At 36.4% G+C, this 25,230-nt stretch overlaps 1 protein-coding gene across 1 annotated transcript in view; it reads right to left on the bottom strand.

The window, feature by feature from the left end:
• Positions 1 to 4,126: 4,126 nt before the first annotated feature.
• LOC148301766 (uncharacterized) overlaps positions 4,127 to 25,230 on the bottom strand; it is a 35,580-nt gene continuing 14,476 nt past the window's right edge. Inside the window, exons 4-18 of the mRNA XM_088272756.1 lie at positions 24,277 to 24,363; positions 22,675 to 22,763; positions 21,021 to 21,211; positions 20,020 to 20,179; positions 18,921 to 19,222; positions 17,873 to 18,030; positions 15,560 to 15,646; positions 13,751 to 13,839; positions 12,706 to 12,896; positions 11,705 to 11,807; positions 11,364 to 11,451; positions 6,983 to 7,095; positions 5,839 to 5,928; positions 4,770 to 4,823; positions 4,127 to 4,673 (exon numbers count right to left, since the gene is read on the bottom strand). Coding sequence (XP_088128882.1) covers positions 4,485 to 4,673; positions 4,770 to 4,823; positions 5,839 to 5,928; positions 6,983 to 7,095; positions 11,364 to 11,451; positions 11,705 to 11,807; positions 12,706 to 12,896; positions 13,751 to 13,839; positions 15,560 to 15,646; positions 17,873 to 18,030; positions 18,921 to 19,222; positions 20,020 to 20,179; positions 21,021 to 21,211; positions 22,675 to 22,763; positions 24,277 to 24,363 — 1,991 coding nt within the window. The 3' untranslated portion in view covers positions 4,127 to 4,484. The remainder of the gene's footprint in view (positions 4,674 to 4,769; positions 4,824 to 5,838; positions 5,929 to 6,982; positions 7,096 to 11,363; positions 11,452 to 11,704; positions 11,808 to 12,705; positions 12,897 to 13,750; positions 13,840 to 15,559; positions 15,647 to 17,872; positions 18,031 to 18,920; positions 19,223 to 20,019; positions 20,180 to 21,020; positions 21,212 to 22,674; positions 22,764 to 24,276; positions 24,364 to 25,230) is intronic.

The following is a 25,230-nucleotide window of genomic DNA, read 5'->3' as shown; positions in this document are numbered from 1 at the left end:
CACAAAGTTAATGCCGAATAAATAAATAATATAGTTTTTAGCGTGACTCCTTAGGGTAGTCAGAGGTGTACAACTCGCACAAGCTAGTACGGGAGTCCAGGAGTGAGTTTTTTAAACATATTTTTTAACTTTTTATAATTTAAATCATAGTCGATGCTATAAGCTACATATTTTCATAAATTAAAAAAAAAAACATTTACACCAGTAAACATGATTTATCGCATCATTGGTAATTTTGACAAAAATCATGTTTTAAACATGTTTTGATATAAATCACGTCATGAATCATGTTTTGTATTGGATATATAGTATAGTATATACTCATATACGACCATACTCCTGGAAAGGTTAAAGGAATAACCCGCAAAGCCTCTATTAGAGGCTTGTCTGCAGTAGGATAGGGAAGGTGAATGTGAAAAATACATAACAAACACCCAGACCAATTGAAAATAAATCTTTCTTGAAATTTATTTGCACTTGGCGGGAATCGAACCCGCGGCGTCAGTTTCGCAGTCGAGCGTCTACCCAACTACGTCACGGCGCCTTACCCCCACCCGATGGTGCATATGTCACTGCATCGTATAGAAGCGGTGTTATCTTGATCGTTTAATGCTTGAAGGAAAGGTGATCAGTCCTGGGCTTCAGTTACCAGTTCAGAGTAATAAAATATTGAATGAATATGTATTGGAGTAATAAATCACCTACATTTATTTATCTTGATCCTGTTATCAGAATGAATTGACAACATTTTGAGTGTGTCCAAATACTTGTTAACAAATCTGGGTTTCTCCACTTAGGGAGTTATTTTACAACATTTTGAGTGTGTCTAAATACTTGTTCACAAAATCTGGATTATCTCCAATTACATGAGTTAGTTTCATATTATTTTTTGACATCTCATCAAAGATGAAGAATCTTTAATGATGATCTTCTTCATCTTTGGTGAGATGTCAAAAATAAAGTTATTTTACATTTTTTGACATCTCAGCATGATGAAATAAAATAAATGTAAACATAATAAGAACTGGTCAAAGTATAAACTTCATGAAAATTGATGACCTGGGTTTCAGGCATTTCTTCTTCGAACCCTTATCCGCACACGATGGTGCATAGGGCACTGCATCATATAAACGATCTTAACACATGTAGGAAAGGTGATCAGCCCTCCGCTTCAGGTACCAGCTCAGGATTATATTGAAAAATATATAATATAAAATAATACGAGTGAAAAAAAACACTTATATTTATTTGACCCTCGCCTGGAAATCGAACCCAGGACCTCCAATACGGTAGACGAGTGCTGACCATGACACTATGAAGACGGTCAGGCATTTCTAAGGATGTGAGAAAATCTGGGCTCGGATCTTACATACAAATAAAAGGCTCTGTACTAAATAAAAGCTATATTAATCCAATCATAGATGTTTGTTGTGAACTCAATCACAGAAAGACATGAAATTTATCATATATAACATCCGAAATTTGAGAAGAGTGGTTGTCAATTATGGGTAGAATGGTGAATGTTACACGTGTGTAAAGTAATCACTTACCGGCCTATGACAGGTTAAAAGCTCAGACTTCCATATTCTTCTTCATCTATGTTAGAATCATCATAAATATTTAATTTTAGTAAATACCACTATTTTTTAAAATCTACTGTGACACGTGTTTTTTGATGCGTTCCGCATAGTTTTCAAACACCGTATGAAATGATGCGGAATGCATCGAAACACGTGTCACAGTAGATTAAAAAAATAGTGGTATTTACTAAGCAAAACATTGATTAAAAGTGGATAGATTTTACCACAAACTGACTACCGAATCAATTAATGAAAATATTTAATCTCTTAGTAAAAAATAAAAAACATTTGGGACAATATTAAAAAACAAATAAAACACCATTTTGTTTTTAGAAAATTATTTTAATGAAAAAAGAAGAAATGTCGGTATTACAGCCAACAACTTAAATTATAAATATTGATATATTTTTTTTAATACATATCAATAAAAATATATTTTCAATTAGTATAAACTTTAAACAATAAAAAAAAACTTAAAATAAAGCATTTCAATAATAAACAATAAAATATTTATTTATTATTAGAAGAAAAAGTTTATTTTTTAACTTACAATATTAATTATTAAGAAAAGGTAAAGGCAGTCTTTGTTATTTTAGTTGTAATATTTCTAAATAGCTTTTCAAATATTTAATAAAATAAATCTACTTACGAAACCTATTTGATATTTTAGTAAAGTATTTATACGTATCACGAGAATACTTAAATAATTTTGGCTATGTTTAGTTTACATGCGGAAAGTTTAATCGTGGCTCTATTGCAATTATTAGTAAGCATATTAATTTGAGAAATATTATGTGCATCGGTATGTCACGTCTGTATGAGAAACTTGGATTATACGTACATATTGATAATATGCGTCCCTTCCAGAGAGATACTCCCAGATATATCATTCAGACATTTGTTTGAATCTTTAAAGTCCAAATTCCTAGCACTAATAAGTTTGGCGGACTCTCCCATTCATGTTTTAATTACGAGTTTCCTTCAATAAATTTAAATTGTTTTCCAAAAAGTAAATATATCCATTTAAACTTCATATTTTTAAGTAACTTTAGTAGTAGTTTAACTGTAAAATAAAATGTTGAAAGTATGTTACCCAAAAGAAATCCAATTAGTAAATCTTCGACATGACTTGTATTATTTTGTCAAAAAATAAAGAATGTATCGTAATATAATACCACAATAAAGGGGCCTGGAAAAAGTATGGTACAAAAACGGCTCTACCCAAATTATTTTTATAATTCTCATCGCATCGTCTGAGGGTAAGTACAGGTAATTCATCCTTACTCGACCAAAATGCCGCATCAATAATGAAATTGAACATTCAACTGAGAACCATGTTTTTGATATTTTTAACAGTTCATCCCTAGTTTAATGAGGCAAAACACATATCAAACACTACAACTATACTGTTTCGAGTGATTTGTCAGTATGTTTCTACTTCTTTAACATTCAAACTAGTTACTACAACGCAATCGATTAGCTCTGATAATAAATTACGCTGGTTCGTAAAATAAATTTGAGTAATTCGTCGATAAATGAGTGAGCCAGCCGCCTTGTTAGTTAGGAAATTGGACATAAATAGCAGAAGAATAAAGTTTAAAGATCTATTACAAAACTACTAATATAAGAAAATAAATAGATTCGTTATTTAAATTGAATTTGAACTATCTTAAATTAACTTAAAGTAAATATCACTTTAAATACATTAAATAATCTAAAATACACTAATGTATTTTACATCATGGAGATTTAACAGTTTTGCAACATACATGTGTTTCTATATTTTTTTCAAAACGATCAAAACACACTAATGTCTAAATATTGTGCATACTTTTTTTTAATTACTTCTTTGGCCTAATTGTTAAATTGAATTTTAAATATAAAAAAATATATATTTATTTATTCAAAACATAAATTTCTCAAACGCATACCTAATGGCACAATAAAAAATTGTTGTTTTTTTTAAAGTTATTAGTAACTGTATTCAAACCTAATATTATTTCATATAATAACAAAGAACACCATACCTAATATAAAAATGCATTTATGACCTAATCGAACCTCGATGGATTAAATCATATTACTAAATTAATCTACGGAGGTTTGTACATCATATTTGAACACATTGAAACTCTACTATCGACGACTGCAGACGTGCAGTCGAAAAATGCAACAAAAAGCGAGCCATAAATGCATCTTTTAACAAAATAAAAGTCCAACTATATTAAGTCGACGTATCACATACATATAAGATGGTACGGAATATTTTTTTTATTAATTAAAGCGACGAAAGGTCCTTAAAGCGAATTTTACTACAAAAAAGTATAAGGGCAAAATAAAACTAATCTCTGCAAAAGAGGGCTAATTGCAATAGGTGACATAGAGGAAGAATATCTAACTACGAGAACAACTTGCCTTATCCCATTTTACTATGTAGTCGAGTCTAAAAAGCTAAATGCCAAAACAAAGATAGAATTCCGCTTTCAACCATTACCATCGTAGCAATCTACGTTTGACTAATTGCAGATTATCCAAACGCATGCAAATTTTTATAAGTGGATACAAATTTGAAATATTTAAAACAGAATGTACACAATTGCAAAGGGCCCGCCTTTCAAATAAAAACGAAATATAGTATTTTTTTATAGAATAACAAAACCATCTCAGTCGAGACAAAAAACTAAGTACCGGACTAAAGCATGCTACTTATTCAGACCTTTCTATGCAAAGAGTATTAAAAAAATAAGAAAATGAGTCACAATGTGGCCGGCAGACGCGCAAACGCAATCAACAGAAAGTACGCAGGATATTGCGTACTTCAGTAGATGTTAATCAAAATCAAAAACGTTCAAATGAAAAAATGGGCGTGTGCGGCAACCACAATTGACGTGCTTTAGTAAAAAATTATGCGGCAATCTGTTCCGCGTTCTCGTTTCGCGGCTTCGCCAACTGCACTATCAACTTGTTGGGCAGAACTGGCTCTTGGGGCGTTGTCGTTTCTTCCGGGAGACTTGACGGGTAGAGCGTCAGATTGGCCAGCGATTCCAGGATCGAGTCGGAATTCGACTGGACATCTCCCTCTCCTTGCGTTTGCTAAAGGAAAAAATAACATCATCATTCAAGCTGTGAAAATTAATACCAGGAATAAATATGAAGTTTTGCCGTATGCGTGTTAAAAAATAGACTTACAGTTGGCGATGTTGGCGGCTTAGAAAAGTGCAGGTAGCAATATCCGTTGAATCCCTAAAAACATTTTATACATTTAAATGAAGAAAACTCATAGGATTGATGCAAATTTTTATGAGGCTGAGCCCTTGAGGTAGTATTTTATAGAAATGGCGCTGCATAAATCACACAAAATAATTATTGTTCTTAAAATTGACACAATTGATTCAATGATATCCTCGTGTCTTATATCAGTGCTCCGCAACCAGTGTGCCGTGGCGCAGTGGTGTGCCCAAGCCAAGGATACAGGTGTGCCGCGGTCAAATTAATGTATTTGACATCTTAACATTTTATAATTATTCGTCATATATTTAATACACAATGACAAATTAATTTGAATAATTTTGTCTATTTTTCGAAATGTAGTAAAGAATGATTATTGTAACAAAATAATATTTCAATTGTCTATATTTTTAGCTTTTGGTATGCCGCAGAGCTCTAGGAAGAATTTTGGCGAGTCGTAGGTGGAAAAAGGTTGTGGAGCACTGTCTTATATTATCAATATAACAAATGTGACAATTTATTTATACTAAGGACGGGTAAGGCATTTTTACTCGTTCGGTCGATTGATGCTTAAGGATGGGAAGGGTATTTTTACCTTCTGCGCCGGCCTCATCTCAAATTTAGAATAGAATGAATTATTTAATGTTTTTATATGAAAATTATGTAGCAATCTCTTTGTTGAAGTCTAAACAATATGTGCACAATGATTGAATCACGTCATCAGCGATCCGCAGGCATAAAAAAACACCCGCCTTTAGTGTGTTGATAATGTAGTGTAATCGAAATCATATTATTATCACAGAAAACACATCAATAAAATATAAAGTGGTTTACACGCACCCAGAAGATGAAAAGTTAATATTAACTTAGTATAGTGAAAGCTTACTAATTCAAAATTGAAAAGATTGAGAAATAAAAGAAAAAACATTTTAATTTTCAAATTAGCAATTTAAAAAAAAAAATCATTCAATAAAAAACTAACCCCTAATGCAACCGGGAAATTGATTGTGGAATAAAGAGGATACTATACCTTCCATGTAATGATGCTGGGCTTCACACTGCGTTCCTGCAAAGCCAGCCTCAAATCCCGAACACGCATATTCTTGCTTATGTTTGTCAACTAAAAATAAATAATAAATTAGTCAAAGTGAAATAAAACAAGTTTTATTTGTTTTTTTATTGTACATTATTGTAACAAAAAAATTACTACAAATGTCATATGTATGACTTACGTGATACATATCAACTATAACTCAAATAATTTTCATAGACTATTAATTTTTCCGCCTCCATAGTGTAGTGGTTAGCCCGCTAGGCCACCATGCTGGAGGTCCCGGGTTCGATTCCCGAGAGGGTCAAAATAAATATTAGTGATTTTTCAGTCTAATGTTTATTTAATATGACCCTGGACTGGTACCTGAAGCAGAATCACCTTTCCTTCGTGTATTTAATGATCAAGATAACACTGCTTCTATACGATGCAGTGCCCTATGCACCATTGGGGTGCGGATAAGGGTTAGAAGAAGATTAATTTTACTATTTTTTTATGATTTTCAGACATTATAAATAGGATAAATTTTTTTTTATTTATGGAAATTCCACATCTAACTTGTTTGCTAGCTGATTCAATTCACCACATTTTGACTAAACGTCAAGACATTTCCTAGGTTTTCAGGACAGGACTATAACATGTACCATCAAAGAGCAAATCTCTCTTAGGACATCTATTTGGCATCATTTGCCATCATCATGCCTTCGTACAAACATTTTACTTGTGCAATGTGGTCACATTGTATTAGGACGACACCTAAAGGTGGAGACTGACCGGAGCATTTCGTCGTAACGTAACGCGTTATGATGCGAGCATTCAGGCAGTCAGTACAGCGAGCCGAGAGCTCCATCCATAGTTTCGGATGCTCGGTGATGCTCCCCGCAAGCGATGTTACGACGAAATGCTTCCGTCAGTCTCCACCTTAAGGTTCACCATTCTGCTGCCCATTACTAAATATCCATATTGCATACATTTTTGAGATTTGTATAAATGCAGTATTGGTGGATTTCTTTCACATGCTAGTTCTCATTTCATAGATTTGGAAGTATTGCCGATAGTGGCGCCATAAGTTGATAAATTTGTGAAGTATATATAGCTTACTAGGCTGAGATTAAATTTCTACCTTTATGGAGAAGTCGATTGGTATTTTGGGTTTGCGGATGGGTTTTCGCTTTCTAGCTGTTGTCGTGTCGGGAGACATATTCCCGCCACTTTCTGCCCCGCCCTCCATTTCTCCTGGCAACAAATAAAACAATTATGAGATAAATAAATTTATTTTTTTATTAATCAATTCGGCAGTCACTTTGTGGTAAAATCTATTCATTTTTAATTTAACTTTTACTTAGTAAATACCATTATTTACCAACAAGTTTTTTAAACTTTTTATTTAGTACATATAGATTTCATCTTAATAGCGGTAATTACTAAGAATCTTCTTTTTCTTCTTCTTCTTTTTCCATGTTCGCTCCCTAGGTGGAGCATATGGCCAACACGAGTCGTCTCCAAGTCACTCTGTCACGCGCCATCTCCTTGGCTTCCTCCCAGGTCAGTCCGGCGTCTCGAAGTTCCGCTGAGTATAGTCGGTGAATGGTCGTCAGCGGCCTTCCGGGGCGCCGGAATCCTCGGGGTTGGAAGAAGAGACATGAGGGGTTGATGCCCTCAGGTGGCATTCTAAGGACATGTCCCAACCATGTCCACCTTCTTCTCTTCAGGACTTCCAGAATGAGGGGCTGTTGAGTTCTTCTCCTCACATCATCATTCCTGACGAAGTCATACCACTTTATACCCAGTATTCGCCTCAGGCATCTATTTTCAAAACTTACTAGTTTCTTGCTTTGAGCTTTGGTGAGGTGCCACGACTCACATCCGTACAGCAACACTGTTAGGATGCAGGCGTTAAAGAGACGACACTTGGTTTTTGTCGAGTAAAGCAGTGAGTCCCAGACATTGCGCATTTTATTGAATATAGCTCCTGCCATTCCGAGCCGTACATTCAGTTCCTTCTGGACACTACCATCCTCCACCATGAGTGTTCCAAGGTATCTGAAGGTGTCGACTCGAACGAGCGCTCGTCCCTCACAAGTAAGATGTTGATCACGGTCCGGACAGGCTGAGTTGCACATGACATTGGTCTTTTTGGCGTTCACTCTTAGGCCTAACCGAGCGGAGTTTATTTGGAGGGAGTCAATTATATCTTGCAGGGTTCCGATCGATGTATCTATTAGAACTGCATCGTCCGCATATTCTAAATCGCATAATTTCTGAGCAGGACTCACTGCAATTCCTCGATCCGGTGGAATTGACATTCGTAGGATGAAGTCAAACATGATGATGAAGAGAAATGGGGCTAGTACACAGCCTTGCTTCACCCCAGTAGAGACCTCAAATGGTTCACTGCACACATCATCTATTCTAACGCAGCATTCGCTGTTAGTGTGAAGCGCCCTGATAATGGCCACAATTTTGACAGGAACTCCATATGCTTCTATGATATTCCAAAGAGAAGACCTATGCGGGCTGTCGAAAGCTTTTTCGTAGTCTACAAAACAGCAGGCAAGGGCGCAGTTCCATTCGTTACTTTGCTGTAACAGGCATCGTAAGTTATGTATATGGTCAGCGCACGCCCTGCCTGGTAGAAAGCCCGCTTGGTTCTCTCTGAGGACTCGCATTATTGGTTTTTGGATTCTTGCCAAAATTATTTGTGCCAGAATTTTTCCAGGAACGCTTAAAAGAGTAATGCCACGGTAGTTATCACACAACAGCGGATCACCCTTTTTGTGGAGGGCTATAACTTCCCCGTTTACCCAATCCTTCGGGCACCTTTCCTCTTCCCATACCTTTGAAAGTAGGTGATACAGGGGGTCGAGGAGAGCGTCCATGCCACTCTTGACGTATTCCGGATGTATTTCATCGACACCAGGCGCTTTTCCGTTTTTCAGCTTTTTAATAGCTGATATAATTTCAGTATGCGTTGGAGTGCTTTGCGAAATATCGTGTGCTCGCGGAATGTTCAGTTGGGCAGAGACTGAGGGCACATGGAGGGGGTCTAAGGGGGGTGGACGATTTAGCACGCGGCAGAAGTGATCTCTCCATATGCTTTTCACGCATTCGGGCTCAGACTCGATTTGGCCGCTCGGGCCACGAACTGGGCCTGCGGTCGGGGGCCGCTTACCACAGATTTGGTGCGTAATCTTAAAAAGCTTAGAAGTATCACCTCTACGGGCTGCTTGTTCGGCTGCTGCTATTTGTGTGTCCAGGGAACGGCGTTTATCCCGCCTTGCGGATCTTTTGACAGCCAGGTGCTTCCATTTATATTGCGCTCGGAGACTTTCGAGCTTACCCTGGTCAGTTTCCGCATCTTTTAAGAGTTTTATGTTGGCCCTTTCTTCTATTAATTCCCATGTTTCATCCGACATCCATTTGGGTCGATTTGACGGCTTCATTCCGAGAACCCTTTGAGCTGACGTAACTATGGCTGTTTTGATGTTATGCCATATGCTTTCGATAGGGTCATTATCATCGGAATGTTGCTGCTCGAGTCCCTCCCTGACGGCGATATCATAGTTAAGCCAGGACATTGTCTCCTTCAGCTTATCAATGTTGACCTGACTCCTCTTCTTTGGCTTGGCAGTGCGGTTTAATTTCAGCCTTATTTTGCCTGTGAGTAGCTCATGATCACTATAGATATCGGCGCCTCTGTATGTGCGGACGTCTAGGAGTTCTCTACGATGGGCTGCAGTGTAAAGAAAATGGTCAATCTGCGTTTTTGTATTGCCATCGGGAGAAGTCCAAGTATACTTGTGGATATTTTTGTGAGGAAAAATTGTACCACCTATTAAGAGCTCATTTAAGGTTGCGAGTTCGATGAGCCGCTCACCGTTATCGTTAATGCAACCGAGGCCGTGGCTACCCATCACTGTTGGACCGAGTGCTACGTTGGTGCCGACTCTTGCGTTAAGGTCTCCCATTACAATGACGCGGTCCCTTTTCGGGACCGAGGATATTGCGGAGTGCAGAGAGTCGTAAAAAGCATCTTTAACGTGATCGTCGGCATTACTAAGAATAACTTACATTAAAAAAAAATACATAAATTTATTACTGTAGAACCTAGATTATCCAGACTGATTTAAGAGGGGATTATTTTTATTCTACTATTTTAGTCCGCCTCAGTAGTGTAATGGTAAGCGCGTTTGGCTACCGTGCTATGGGTCCCGGGTTTGTTAGGTAAGTGATTTTAACAATATAAATTAAATATCTCTAATAAATATTATAATCAATTAGAGGTATGCGAAATGCGGCTACATCGTAGAATGCTATACATTCCATGAACTGATATTGTTAGCAATGCAAATGTGCTCCAAAGAGCAAGAGCAGGGAGACAGTTGCTGACTGATAAAAAGGTACAGAAGGTGTCCTATCTGGGGCATGTGCTAAGAGGAGAGAAGTACAAGCTATTGCATCTAATCATAAAAGGAAAAATAGAGAGTCGACAATGTGTGGGCAGAAGACAGATCTCCTGGCTCCGGAAAATACGAGATTGGACATGAATTGGGACCGTCGAGACGCTGTTTAGAGCTGCCAAAGACAAGGACAATTACTCTCAAGTGATAGTCGACGTCAGGAGGATCTGACATGACACGTAGAGAATAAATATTAATATTACCCTAAGGGCGTTTGTCCACTACACGGAATTACACAGAATTTTACCGTCCGGTACGTCAGTTAGCGTTTTAAAACGACGATTGGCTTGTGCTTTTCGCTCACTCCTTTCGAGAACGTCATAAATAAAAAAACTTGATTATTCAGGAGAACGTTTTTAAAGTTTAAAAATATAAAACAATTTATTAAAAATAAATATGAAGCCACTAATTGAACTTTTTACTGTGCAACAGATCTTTTTAGGTAAAACCTGAAGGTTTTTTCTCCATTTGAAAAATAACTAGTTTATATAAAAAAAATTAAACAATACCTTTTCTTCAAAATGCAAAAACAAAACTTTCTACCCTGTAGCGGGTAAATATTAAGTTAAAATTATGCCCCTTTTGCTGGAATATAGTTCATTTTCTGGGCGTTCCGAAAACATGCACAACTGAAAATTGGCGATTTTTGATTTATGACGTTCTTAAAAGGAGTGAGCGTTTTGTCCATCTTTTTTCGGATCGGTGCTCTTGATCGGTGCGTGAACACGTCGCGCGTAAATTCGATCACGCTAAACTGTCGTAGTCGCTTTCATTTTTCAAAACTGGACTGCCGGACGGTCAAATTCCGGGTAATGGACAATCGTCCTAAGACTGGCACCTGAGCTGATCGCTGCTTTCATGCATCTAACAATCAAGATAACACTGCTTTTATATTATGCACCATTGGGTGCGGATAAGGGTTCAGAAGAATAGGGGATTAAGAAGATGAAGAAAAAAAATACAGGCAATTTGGGAAAAAAGGAGAGAGTGAGCATAAAAAGTGAAAAATTGAAAGTTATATTAGAAGTATAAAAATGAACATACCCTTTTCGTTGGTGGATCTCCTCTGGCGGTTGAACCTTCTCGGGCCGCGCTGTCTGCGGTTGTTTTCACCTCCCTCGACATCGCCCATCTGAAAATTTAAATTTACGAATCATCATTATCGATGAGATAAATCACCAATTAAAAATGGTTTTTTTGGAAATTCAGTGAGATGGGAGGACGTCTAAACGCCTTTACAAGCATTAGTCTACCTTGCCTTCATCTAAGTAACGATCGATATAAGACTGCGTCAGTACGATGCAGTGCCCTATGTAACACTGGGTGCGGATAGGGGTTAGAAGAAGAAGAAGGGTTAAAAAATGCAGATGGGTTGGGTAAAATACCTCGTTGGGTTCGCTTTCGCTGAAGTTGTTGTTGCGGTAGTTTCGGCGCCTCCTATTGCCCGCATTCTCATCCTCTTTCCTCAACTCGCAGGTCTCGCCAGCTCTGTAAATTGATATAATGTTAATAAAATTGTTCATAACTTTTGTATGAAAGATTAATTCTTTACAACTTTTTAACTTCCACAGTACACCGTAGCTTTTTCCGGCACACCATAAGAGTCGCCCATTTCTGCAAGTAGATGCCAAGGTTCCCGGTGATCTCCTTTTAGCAGCGCGCAAGTCATCTTCCGTGGCCATTGTGCCGCTACGCCAGCTACGGCGGCTACTTGCGATGTACTTTTTTTCCTCGTTTTAAAAAATTGTTACATTTCAACTTCAACTATGGTCAACAAAAGCAGCATTTGGGAATATTACATTTTTTCCCGTTTTTTTATCACATTTTGATATGGTGTACAAAATACATATCACCGGTGCACGCCAAAGTTTTTAGCACCGTAAGGAAAAGGTTCAACGTGTCCAAAGTACTGGAGAATCCTCAGGTACAGAAATTGGCCAGAGTCAAGCCATACAAGTGTAGTTCCTAGCGAATGGACTCATTGGTGCGTTTAGCTGTCTATGGAATTCGGAGCATGCGCTTCCAACACCATATTTCAAAGCGTCAATAGCGTCGACAGGCGCTGTGGCATAGTTGGGTAGCCGCTCGACTGCGAAACGGCGTCGCGGGTTCGCGCCATTTGTAAAATGAATTCAAGAATGATTTATTTTCAATAGGTCAGGGTGTTTGTGATGTATTTTTCACATTTACCTTCCCTATCCTTACTATCCTACCTGCAGACAAGCATCTAAAATAGACACTTTGCGGGTTATTCATTTAAAAAAAATATATTTACATATATTTTTTGCTGCTTTTATATGGTGTATTTTCATATGGTGTACAAAATGCACATCACCGGTAGTTTTTAGCACCGCAAGGGAAAGGTAGATAAGATTGCAGGACTCACTCGATGAGCTTCTCCCTCTTGGTGTTGAGCAGGGTGGTGTACTTGAGGAAGCGGGGGGAGATGAGCTCCCACTTGATGAGGGCGGGCTTCACCTTCTCGGGAGTGGTCGGGATGGCCTGCGTCGGGGTGACAATCACGTCCACGGGGACGTCGTGCTCGCCAAACAGGTCCGACGGGAAGGTCTCGAATACCTGCCAAATTGGGGTTACGTTAGCAAGTCCTGCCTAAACAGACCTAAAAAATAATTTACTGTTCCTTAGTAGTATCCATATTAAGATATGGAATTAAGTCTTGGGGACATTCGACAAAAACAAATTTAAAAATGGTTCAAAATCTGCAATATTCCATAATAAAAAATATTGTGCCAAGTGATATATATAATCAAAGGGACAATCCAATCTTGATGTATAAACATTTAAAATTACTGCCGGTACGTGGAATATTGTGTACGAGTATCATCGTTGAACAACAAACTAGACAAAAATATCGAAATCCTTTAGTACACAACCATGATACACGATTTACACACAACGAAGGTTTGATAGTCCCAAGAATTAACAATAAATATGGGAGTTGAACACTGCAATATATCGTTCCGAACATTTTTAATTTGTTGCCAACGAATGTTAGAGGTCAAAATAAAATATGGAACAAAGGCAAAATAAAGGAATGGGTAAACGATCAAGAGTTAATTTTATGAAAATTGTAAAAAGTGTATATTCTTAATTTTTTCCTCTTTTTTGTGTCTATATTAGGTTAAAATCGTTAAAAACAATAAAAAATGTATTAAAAAAGAACTCCACCGATAAGACACACAAGTTGACTTGGTGGGTCTCTGCATTTTTTTAAAAATATGTTTAAAATTGTGATTTGTGATTGTGTACGGTAGCCCAGCGTGCTGAACATTACACCACGGAGGCGGAAATAAAAAAGAAATCACTAAGACCAAATGTCTTTTACAAGATTCAAGTCAATAAATTCATTGGGTCCGAGTAGGATAAACAAAACAGTGAAATGAAAACAATTCTGTATAATAATTCCATACCTGATAATCATGGACAGTGGTGAATATGGGTGTGTCTGCCGTGACCACATTCAAGTCCCTCAACAGTGAATACGAGAGGTCTTCATGTCCTGTGGAAAAGTGTCGACCCTTCAATAAACTGAACTTCCCACTTACACAAAAAGGCAGGGGTTGAAAACCATGATTTTACTTCTTTTTCTTTCCATGTTCGCTCCCTAGGTGGAGCTTATGGCCAACACGAGACGTTTCCAAGTCACTCTGTCACGCGCCATCTCCTTGGCTTCCTCCCAGGTCAGTCCGGCGTCTCGAAGTTCCGCTGAGTATAGTCAGTGAATGGTCTTCAGCGGCCTTCCGGGGCGCCGGAATCCTCGGGGTTGGAAGAAGAGACATGAGGGGTGGCATTCTAAGGACATGTCCTAACCATGTCCACCTTCTCCTCTTTAGGACTTCCAGTATGAGGGGCTGTTGTGTTTTTCTCCTCACATCGTCATTCCTGACGAAGTCATACAACTTTATACCCAGTATTCGCCTCAGGCACCTATTTTCAAAACTTACTAGTTTCTTGCTTTGAGCTTTGGTGAGGTGCCACGACTCACATCCGTACAGCAACACTGTTAGGATGCGGGTGTTAAAGAGACGGCACTTGGTTTTGTTGAGTAAAGTAGTGAGTCCCAAACAGTGCGCATTTTATTGAACATGGCTCCTGCCATTCCGAGCCGTACGTTCAGTTCCTTCTGGACACTACCATCCTCAAATTTGATTTGATTCTGATTTTACATAAGGTTTTTTTTTAAATGAATTTTAATTTAATGCATTTAAGTAGTGTATTAAAATAAAGCGCCCGGTAGCTAATCCGGATCCCCCTAATCCGAAAGCACTGTAATCCGAACAGTTTTGTGGTTCCGCCTTTTGCCCCCGTTTTGGCGACGTGTTCTTGAACGTATTGAAACACGCTGAATCATTCTATCACCAGTCAGTTGTTCTCGAATTGGAATTATGGAATTGATGGTTTTGAGACAAATGCGTGATTAAGCCCTTGAACACCAAGTTCGTTGGTTCAAAAGAAAATATCAGATTTTTAAAAATATTCATTCAGTAGCTAAATAAAAATGTTAAATAAAATAAAAAATTCTCTCATTTTTCTTAACACACCCAGTAATCAGAACGACCTCTAATTCGAACGACCAGCTGCACGATTTACATTCTGATTAGTGAGCTGGCGCTGTAATACATTTGTACATTATTTTAGTAGAAATACGAAAATCTATTTCTGTAATAAAATATATAAAATATCGTGCTTTAAACTCTTGTCATATTTCATATGTAATTTTTATTTGAATCCACTACTAAAATTCATTTTATCAGAAAGATTATATAAAATCATAGTTTTCATCCCCTGCCTTGCTGTGTATATAACATGATTATGTCGGTAACAACAAAACCCAGTCACTGGTCGAATAAATTATAAGCGGAAAAAGCTATAAAGTCGTTTCATAACATAAAATACAGTTCCACCAAGAAATGCCAGTACAAAACTTAAATTGGAACTAACTAACAAACCATCACGCCCAAAAGAGTAGGCAGAAAGAATAGAACGCCACACCACTCATACATATCCGCCGATTGTTACGACTCCTAACCTGAATACTTTCAAGTATTTGGCATACCTAATCGTGCCATGTTTTTCTCGGTCTTCCTCTGCTTCTTCTCCCAATTACATTCGCCTCATAAATTTGTATTACCGTTTTTTCTTCGCTCTACATGTCCAAACCATCTCAACACACCTTTCTTAATTATTGGACTTGTAAGTAATGCAGTTAAATTACTCACCGCTGCCAGTCCCTATGCGGAATCCTTCCTTGGAAACAACGAGTGATGTGAACACCAACAGGTCCAACGTGTACTGCTCGCTAGGGTCTGTAAGGTGAGATTTCAATGTTCAAAACGTGTGACAATAATCAATTTTAAAGTCTCCATACATACATATAAATATAATTGAATCGGGTAATTTTGTGGTAGCTTGCATTGGGCACATAAAAAAATTCAAAAACACATAACTCAAATCAGGCAATTATAAAATACTTAGCACAGAATCATACATAGATTGAGAGAGTGATAAAGTTTTTATTTTTATTGAAATCAGTACTCTGTGGTATTTCATTTACCGTGATTTTCAATTATTAGGCAATTTTTGAAAACTTAGTACAGTGAAACCTCTATCTATCGTTCCTTGAATAATTGTTTCCCGGATGTGTCGTTTATTTCTTCAACCCCGAATTCATTTCATACAAAAATAGATCGCATCCATCGTTTCTATCCACCATTTTACCGCATTCATCATTTGAATTATGCTTCATATTTGATATAATTTTTCTATTTTTTTCCTTTTTTTAAATTTCTCAATTTTGTTACATTCGACGATATTTTAACGTGTGGGATACAGACTATCGAAAGCTTGTGTGTTGGATACAGCAGAAGAGGTCTGAAGATCTTTGGGTTCTGTTCAACTTTGTATTTTTTTTTAATAAATACATTTATTATCATCTAAAACTCGTATTCTTGAAATTTCCACCTACTAATAGTTATGCAGATTGGGAGGACGGAATCTTTACTCAATCGTATCTTCTTGTGTATTGAGTTCTTTATCCCGCATTCATTGTTTTCCCGCATTCATAGTTTATTTCAATAGGTCCCTTTAAAAACGATAGTTAGAGGTTTCACTGTACATACCTACTTAGAATGAAGTTATGAATACGCTTTGTTAAATTAGCTCTCATTTGACATTATTTATGAATAATTTTAATGAAGAAGCTTTAGATTAGGGATTTACTTTAAAAAAAAGTAAAAATTGTCAAATGATAATAAAGTCATACAAAAAACAGTAAAAGGAGATCTTTAAGTCAACTTTTGTTGCAGTATCTTCTCTAAAAGTTTCTTTAAGAGCTTAGAAAAAGCTCATAATTCAAATTAACCACATAAGGCCGAATACCACACATCGCTCACTTCTTTCAACAACGTCATATATAAAAAAACTTGATTTTTCAGGAGATCATTTTTAAAGTTTAAAAATATAATGAAATGTATTGAAAATAAATATCAAGCCACTTATTGAAATTTTTACTGTGAAACAGATCTTTTAAAGTAAAACCTGAATGTTTTTTCTCCATTTGAAAAATATTAAGTGTATGTAAAAAAAATAATTAAAGAATAACTTTTCTTTAAAATGCAAAAACAACATTTTCTGCCCTGTAGCGGGTAAATATTAAGTTAAAAATATGCCGCTTTTGATGGGATATAGTAAAATTTCTGTGCATTCCCAAAACATGCACAACTGAAAATTGACAATTTTTGATTTATGACATTGTTGAAAGGAGTGAGCGACATGTTCAGGATTACATTTGGCATTAGACCAGGAGGCAGCATACGTGTGATTATAATTTTTGTATTTTACAAGTTGTTTATTGCTTTTAAGTGTTTTTTTAATGAGACGGTGCGAAAAGTATGAAAGAGTTATTACAATTTGTATGATGTACAGAAGACAATTCCGAGAAACAGTCATTTGACCTCAGTCAAATGGAGTCAGACAAGAAAAATAATTGTTGGGTAGTATATCCAAAATAAAACAAGGTTTGTTGGATTGAATTCTCCATTTATTTACGTATGTGTTAATACGTGACGCGTATACATAAATAAATGTAGAATTCAATCCAACAAACCTTGTTTTATTTTGGATTCAATTCAATTTCAATTCAATTTATTCAATAATTAATATATACATTACAAACAAACATTTAAGGCGTTTACATAAAAAAAAAACACATTAAAAAGTAAGCAAGAAGACTCTTGTTAAATGTGTAGAAGAATCCCGCATCGGAAAACTCCTTCGGACACATGGAACAGATCAATATCCAATGTGATATTGTTCAACATAGCGGTAGCTCTTCCTACAGGCATAACCATCGGCAGGTTGGTCCTGTGTATAGGAATGTGAAACAATCTATGCCGACGCTGTCTTAGGTAACTAGTTACATATTACTAGTGGATATATTACCCAACAATTCAGTATGGAACTGTACCAACTGTCTGCAGTTACAATAAATAAGAGAAATAATATTAGCAGAAAGTAGGAGGAATCAGTATTACCTAGTTTTGTTCCGTACTGTTCCAATCCGGGACGGATGACAACAGTCTTCAGGTCCGGTTTGTTCTCTCCCTCGGGAAGGTCGATTCGCATGATAAATTCGCTGCGGATTTTCGGCAACAGCACATACAATTTTTTGCCATCTTCTAAACAGGCCATCCTATAAAATGAAATTATCCACTGTTAACACATTGTAGTCGGGCGCTTCGAACAATAGTCTCTAGCCTATAGCGGACGTTTTTCGCGATTAGCGCAAAAATATATCGTTTCTTAAAATTGACACAATTTGTAAACCAAATAATATTTTCGATTGAAATTTACAAGGAAATAATATATGACATTTGATCATCAAAAATAAAATAAAAGCATAATTTTTAATTAAGTATTCCGTATTTCACAATTTAAGAAGCATTGTAAACTCTAAAAAATAGTCTTCCTCTCCGAGGTAGACTCTTTAGATCCGAAATTCAAGTAAAATCACTGTGGGTCATTAGTTTTTGAATCTTAAGATCCGAAATTCAAGTAAAATCACTGTGGGTCATTAGTTTGCGAATTTTTTTTATCCGAAATTCAAGTAAAATCACAGTGGGTTATTAGTTTTCAAATCTTTATTTCCAAAATTCAAGTAAAATCACTGTGGGTCATTAGTTTGCGAATCTTTAGATCCAAAATTCAAGTAAAATCACTGTAGGTTATTTATTAGTTTTCGAATCTTTAGAATGTTAATTTAATTTAAAAAAAAATTATTGACAATAATTTTTGTTTTCTGATAGTCAAGTATTTTTTTTGTATTTTATATTAACACTACTATTCTAGTTTTACTTATAATACCTATACCCTTATACCCTTTACATGACCTAAATTATATTGTATACCCACACGCAGCCCATGCCTTTGTGGGATCTTTTTTTTGTATTTATATTTATATTTTATTCATATTTGAATTTGTGTCATGTAAAGCAAAAGAATTAAAAATAAAGAAAAAAAAATAAAAATGATATTCAAGTAAAATCAGTGTGGGTGACAAGTAGTATGTAAAGTATAGTTGACCTGATGGGTTCGTGGGTTCGGTCCACAGAGACCAGCACGCTGGTGGCCCGCTTGTACTGCTCGAGCTGGCGCAGCACCTGCACCACGTCCTCGGTGCCCCTGTAGCCGGGCACCCGGTTGAAGGGGTTGCGTGACGTGGTGACCACCTTGTTCTTCTGCAGCAGCTGCCAGGCCTTGTTGCGGTACGAGTGCTTGGTGATGGAGCCGTCGTCGGTGGCGGTGGAGCGGCGGTAGCGCGGGTAGCGGCGGTTGAAGGAGCGCTGCTGCTTGTGCTGGCGCCCGTTGGTCTCGCCGTCCCCGTTCTGGATTATACGAAGGCGTAATAATAAATATGGCATTAATTGATTCGGCAGTCACTTTGTGGTAAAATCTATTCACCATGTTCATGAAAAAATACCTATTCTTGGATATAACGAGTAACGGTTATAACGAGCGAATTCAGTCGGTCCCGTCTTCCTCGTTATATCCGAGTTCGACTGTATTTAAAAAAAAAATAGTTATTATTTTACGGCACTGCATATTTATAAAAGAATGCCCTCTATCGACTGTTTTATTCGACAAGTATTGACCATAGATAACATTGTTATTAAGTTTTGATATTGATCAAAGGAACTTGTCCAGAAGAACTTCCTCTAAAGATACAATTTTGTTCTTAGAAAAGAAAATAGCATTGCAAGTCAAATATGAATTTTATTTGCAACATTTTGAGTGTGCCCAAATACTTGTTCACAAAATCTGGATTATCTCCAATTACAGGAGTTACCCTCGTATTATTCTTTGACATCTCACCAAAGATGAAGAAGAATATGGAAGTCTGGGCATTTACGGGTGATGCCATCTCACCAATAGATATCTCCAGTGAAGTTCTAGTGATTCAAGAACAAGGTATCTATATTGGTTCATATATATAGAACTTCCAAGAATTTGAGTAGTGTGGTTGTCAATGGGTAGAATTGGTGAATGTTACACGTGTGTAAAGTGATCACTTAAACCAGCCTTTGATGGTCGTCAGCCCCGTAAATGCCCAGACTTCCATATTCTTCTTCATCTTTGGTGAGATGTCAAAGAATCATATTAATTTTATTTATTTATTCCTTACCTCGATGTTCTCACTCTCGCTGTGAGTGGCTCCGTTTTGCTGGGACCGACGGGGACCTGACCTCCTCCCCCGGAAGAACCTCCTTGGCCTTCCATTTTGCGCTTCGTAATCACTCTCCAATTCCGACTCGGCTTCCTTCAGGGCGCAGGGTTTACCAGATCTATTGATCATAAAAGGTAAACATGTTACTTCTATCAATACATTGTCAAGAGCTGTTGTATGTAAACATTTTGTTTATACTTATGTACAAACATTACCTGCCCTGTAACTAAAAAAATGAACTCTTTACCTTTAAATAACTCTTTTCTGTTAAAAACCATATATGTATTTTTTTCAAGCTTATTTTTCAATAGAAAAAGGGTATTTTAGGCATAATGTTCAATTACGTCAAATGTTACCTGTGTTTAAAGAAAATTAAGTTGCAATTTATCGTATATTGGGCCTTGATAAGAGTAATGTGCCAGGTTGTGGTCCCGTGGTTAGTGTCGCAGACTATCGAGTCAGAGTTTCTCTGTTCGAACCCACTCTACCACAATGTGATACCCATTTCTAATAATGAATCACTTAGGCCCACAGAAATAGTATGAAATCCAAGAATTTTTATAAATAGTATTTACACAAATATTTTTCATTAAAATTACAAAAAATTTTGAAAATCCATATTATCCTTTGAGCAAGGACCATTAATACATGCATTGATGAGGATCATACATATCGTAGTCATACAGGAGAAAGTGATCAAGAACATTGTTTAACAAAAATGTGATCATTGACTATTTGCTATCTTACTAGCTTAATATTGCCCTGAAAAAATCCCAAAGGATTTTAAACTTGGAAGCATAATACATTGACTTAAAATATTTAAAAAAAGTAAAAATGACTAACTGCATTGATGTTTATTTTCTTGCCAAGCAAAAGTGACTTAAATGGCCTGCCTGAACATTTTACATTTTGGTAGTTGGTCACTTTCTCCTGTACGACTACGATATTTAAACACTTACTCAATTTCCTTATCTCTGTAAGTAGACAGCAAGTTGACGTTTTTGAGCCTTCTCTCGGAGATGAGGTTCCACATGATTCCGGGCGGGCGATCTGCCTTCCTGTTGGTGCGGATGACCTGCGTCGGAGTGACTATCACATCCACGGGGAAGTCGTGGACGCTCATGATGTTAGCGGGGATCGTGTCCATTACCTATTGAGTGAAACGATACTTTTATGGAAACATCTATCAGGAACTAAAACCCTGCTCATGAAAAAACAATGTCTTCTTCTGTGCTCTCAATCTTGTGGATTGGTTTGCAGCAACAAATGACATCTCCTTCGCCATTCCAGTCTATTATGAGCCACACTCTTCAGCTCCTCATACGTTGAACGGCTCATATCCTCAATACAAGTCGTGTCTTCTGGCGTTTGTTCACTCTATTACCAGGTGCAGGAAACCCTCCTGTCTTAACCGATCCATTAGGTATGTCTCTTTGAGATAGTTGCGAGTAGGTGCCTTCTTTCTTCGACCATACCGTACGTATATAAGGTACCGTTGTACCTTGTAGCCATAAAGTAACATACATATATTGTTATACTTCCAATTCCCATATCGCTCACTCCTTTCAACAACGTCGTAAATCAAAAAACTTGATTTTTCAGATCGTTTTTAAAGTTTAAAGATATAATAAAATGTATTAAATATAAATATCAAGCCACTTATTGAACATTGTACTGTGCAACAGATGTTTTAAGGTAAAACCTGGATGTTTTTTCTCCATTTGAAAAATATTTAGTATATTTAAAAAAATCATTCAATCATTCATCAATCAATACCTTTTCTTCAAAATGCAAAAACAACACTTTCTGCCCTGTAGCAGGTAAATATTAAGTTAAAACTATGCCGCTTTTGCTGGGATTTAGTACATTTTCTGGGCATTCCGAAAACATGCACAGCTGAAAATTGTCAATTTTTGATATATGACGTTGTTGAAAGGAGTGAGCGATATCTGCACACCTTATCAGTGAAATAATTGCTGTTTAAACTCCCAACATGTCACATTTAAAGCTTAGCATACACCTGAAATGTGAACAAGTAGTGCTCCGCCCTCCGATGCCCAGTCGGAACGCCCAAACATAATCAATCGCAAAGCCATACCAAGTTATGATCTTGCTGGATATGCGGCTTAAGAATTTGCCATGCCTGATCATGTATTATGTATCATCATTTTATCGTTTGTCCAAATTATATTTGGATATTAATATATATATTTTTTTAATGCTTATCTTAAACTATGATATTTTCTCATTAATTGATTCGGCAGTCACTTTGTGGTAAAATCTATCCATTTTCAAGTAAAGTTTTACTTGGTGAATACCACTATTTTTTTAAATTTTCTGTGACACGTGTTTCGATGCATTGCGCATCATTTTCAAACACTGTATGTGAAACTAATTCTAAATTTTAGAGTTGGGTCCTTGGGACGTTGAAGGTTGAAGAGAATAAGGAACAGCTCCTACCCCCTCCTCTAAAATTTTGAATTAGCTTCACATACGTGTTTGAAAATGATGCGGAATGCATCGAAACACATGTAAATCGATTTTAAGAAATAGTGGTATTTACTAAGTAAAATTTTAATTAAAAATATGATATTTTCAATACAAATAACTGACCTGAGCATCGTGCACAATGGTGACTATGACAGTATCCGGAGTGATGGCCTTCAATTCCTTAAGTAGTCCCAGGCAAACATCCACGTAACCTGAAAAGACATAAGAGTATTCCTTTTATAACCAGGATCGAAATTTGCAAGTACACCAGACTCCCTTTTAACACATTTTTTTCCACTATTTAAAAATAATGCGGTATATATAAAACTGAGCATTTATTTAACAATGGGTAATTTTAATTTGGAATTTCCTACATCCCTCGCATGTACTTACTACTCAGTATGTAAACCCTAATCTACACCCCAATGGTGCATAGGGCACTGCATCATATAAACGCAGTGTTATATTGATCATTAACACATGAAATAAAGGTGATCAGCTCTCCGCTTCAGGTACCAGCCAAGGGTAATATTGAATAAAATATAAGAGTGGAAAAATAACTTATATTTATTTGACCCCCCCTGGGAATCGAACCCGGGACCTCCAGAACGGTAGCCAAGCGTGCTGGCCATTACACTATGAAGGCGGACAAACTACTCAGTACCACGCGCAAAGAGGTTGCGGAAGGAAACTAGGTGAATATTTTTTTCACTCATGTTTTAAATGAAATAACTGGTCAAATTATAAGCTGCATAAAAATTAAAAACAATGTTTTTTAGTGTCTCCCAGTATGTAAAATAATCCAATTAGGATCTTGCAGTCATCTAAATAAAAGAGTCTCTGCTAAAAACTTTCTCAAACCAACCAAAGATGCTGTCGTGAACCCAAACATAGAGCGATATGATATATGTGTGTGAGTTCCAAAAATTTTAGTAGTGTGGTTGTCAATCATAGGTACAGGTCGTAAGCCCTTTAAATGCCCAGACTTCCATATTCTTCTTCATCTATGTTGAGATATCAAAAATGTAAGATAAGAAATACAATAAGCATTAATAAATAAATAAAAAATTGTATTTAGAATATTGAAAGCATTCTTTGTGGATCATGTTGATATACTATTTTGAGAAATAAATAGACTTTGTTTTTTGATCCACTCACATTTTTATTAACAACCAACTAGTTTCGGCAACAACAGTCATAAATTAAACCCTGAAGAGGTTGGTTGGTTGGACTAGTTGGTTGTTAGTAAAAATGTGAGTGGATCAAAAAACAAAATCTATTTATTTCTCAAATAATACATTATTTTTATCAACTGAACTTTATATTTATTTTATTTTACACTTTGTAGCCTTTTTTACACAGCATAACATAAAAAAAATTATCTACGGTGCAAATGGGGAGTTAAATATATAATATCAACAGAAAATATCATCGAAAATTACTGTAAATTTTAAATGTCTTGTCTCGCTTGTGTTATAGATTAATACATCTGTTAAATTGTGGGAATATATTAAAAAATAAGTACGTAAAACATAATATATATTGCACATACAACTGCTTTTAGTCTCGCAATTGTACACACTTGACCTAGATAATCTTGCATATAAACTGAAAAGGATCAAAACAGCCCCTTGTGTTGGGTCTGACAACAGATTAACGATAAATTTGCACAGAAATGTTTGTTCACATGCGCTTGTTGAGAAAATGAGTGTTATTAATACATACTGCGTCCGCGGCCGATGCGGTTGCCATCCTTGGATACGGCCACTGATCCTATGATGATCATATCCAATTTCACAGCATCTTCGAGGCCTGAAAGAAATATTAGTGTAAATTATTCAATGATCATGGTATATCACTTCTTTCTTCTCAAGAGAGAATAGTTTCCATTCCTCGTCATATCATATCATTCATCAGTCATTCCTGCACTGTGCAAGCGGCTAGACCAGGCATGGCGAACCTGCGGCCTCAAGGCCGCATGCGGCCTTTTGACTGATCCCATTTTTTTTTTAAATAAAACCCAGATTACCGATGTGTAAGCGAGAGAGAATGAGTGAGCTCGCTTTGAGTGACAGGAGAGTGACTAAAGATCTACTGACATTGTTTAATACTAAAAAAGACCTTTTTGAAATTAGGAAAACTGCTTTCGAATACCCACGTCTTCGACAAAATGCCAGAAAAATGGTTTCTTGATTCTCAACAACTTACTGCTGTGAATCATCATTTTCTTATATAACGCAAATAAAGTCAAAATTACAAAATCAAATAACTGATCTACATTTAGAAGACCAACTGATACTGCGAACATCTATGCTTGAACTAAATATTCAAAAGCTTTCTAACAAAAAGCAGATGCAAATTAGTCATTAAAGGTTGGTAAACCTGTAACATTAACAAATATTTTTAATGATGTACGTACTTTTTTATGTATTAAGTATGTTTCTTATAGATACGCAGCTTAATGATAAATAAATTGATTTGTAAATATACATTTTTTCTATATTTTTTTAATTGCATTTTTAACAATTTATATTGTGATATCATTAAAATATTTAGTTTATAGGAGGGGTGTCGAAGTTTTCTTTACTGCGGCCTCATGTTGAATCAGATAAGTGAATGTAGCCTTTTGAAATAGAAAGGTTCCCCATGCCTGGGCTAGACTATGAAGTGAATTAAAAA

Source organism: Brachycentrus maculatus, unplaced genomic scaffold, assembly GCF_059751285.1.
Source record: "Brachycentrus maculatus isolate JH-2025_06_01 unplaced genomic scaffold, ASM5975128v1 h1tg000519l, whole genome shotgun sequence".
Classification (NCBI taxonomy): domain Eukaryota; kingdom Metazoa; phylum Arthropoda; class Insecta; order Trichoptera; family Brachycentridae; genus Brachycentrus; species Brachycentrus maculatus.
This window is presented reverse-complemented; position numbering and strand designations above follow the sequence as displayed.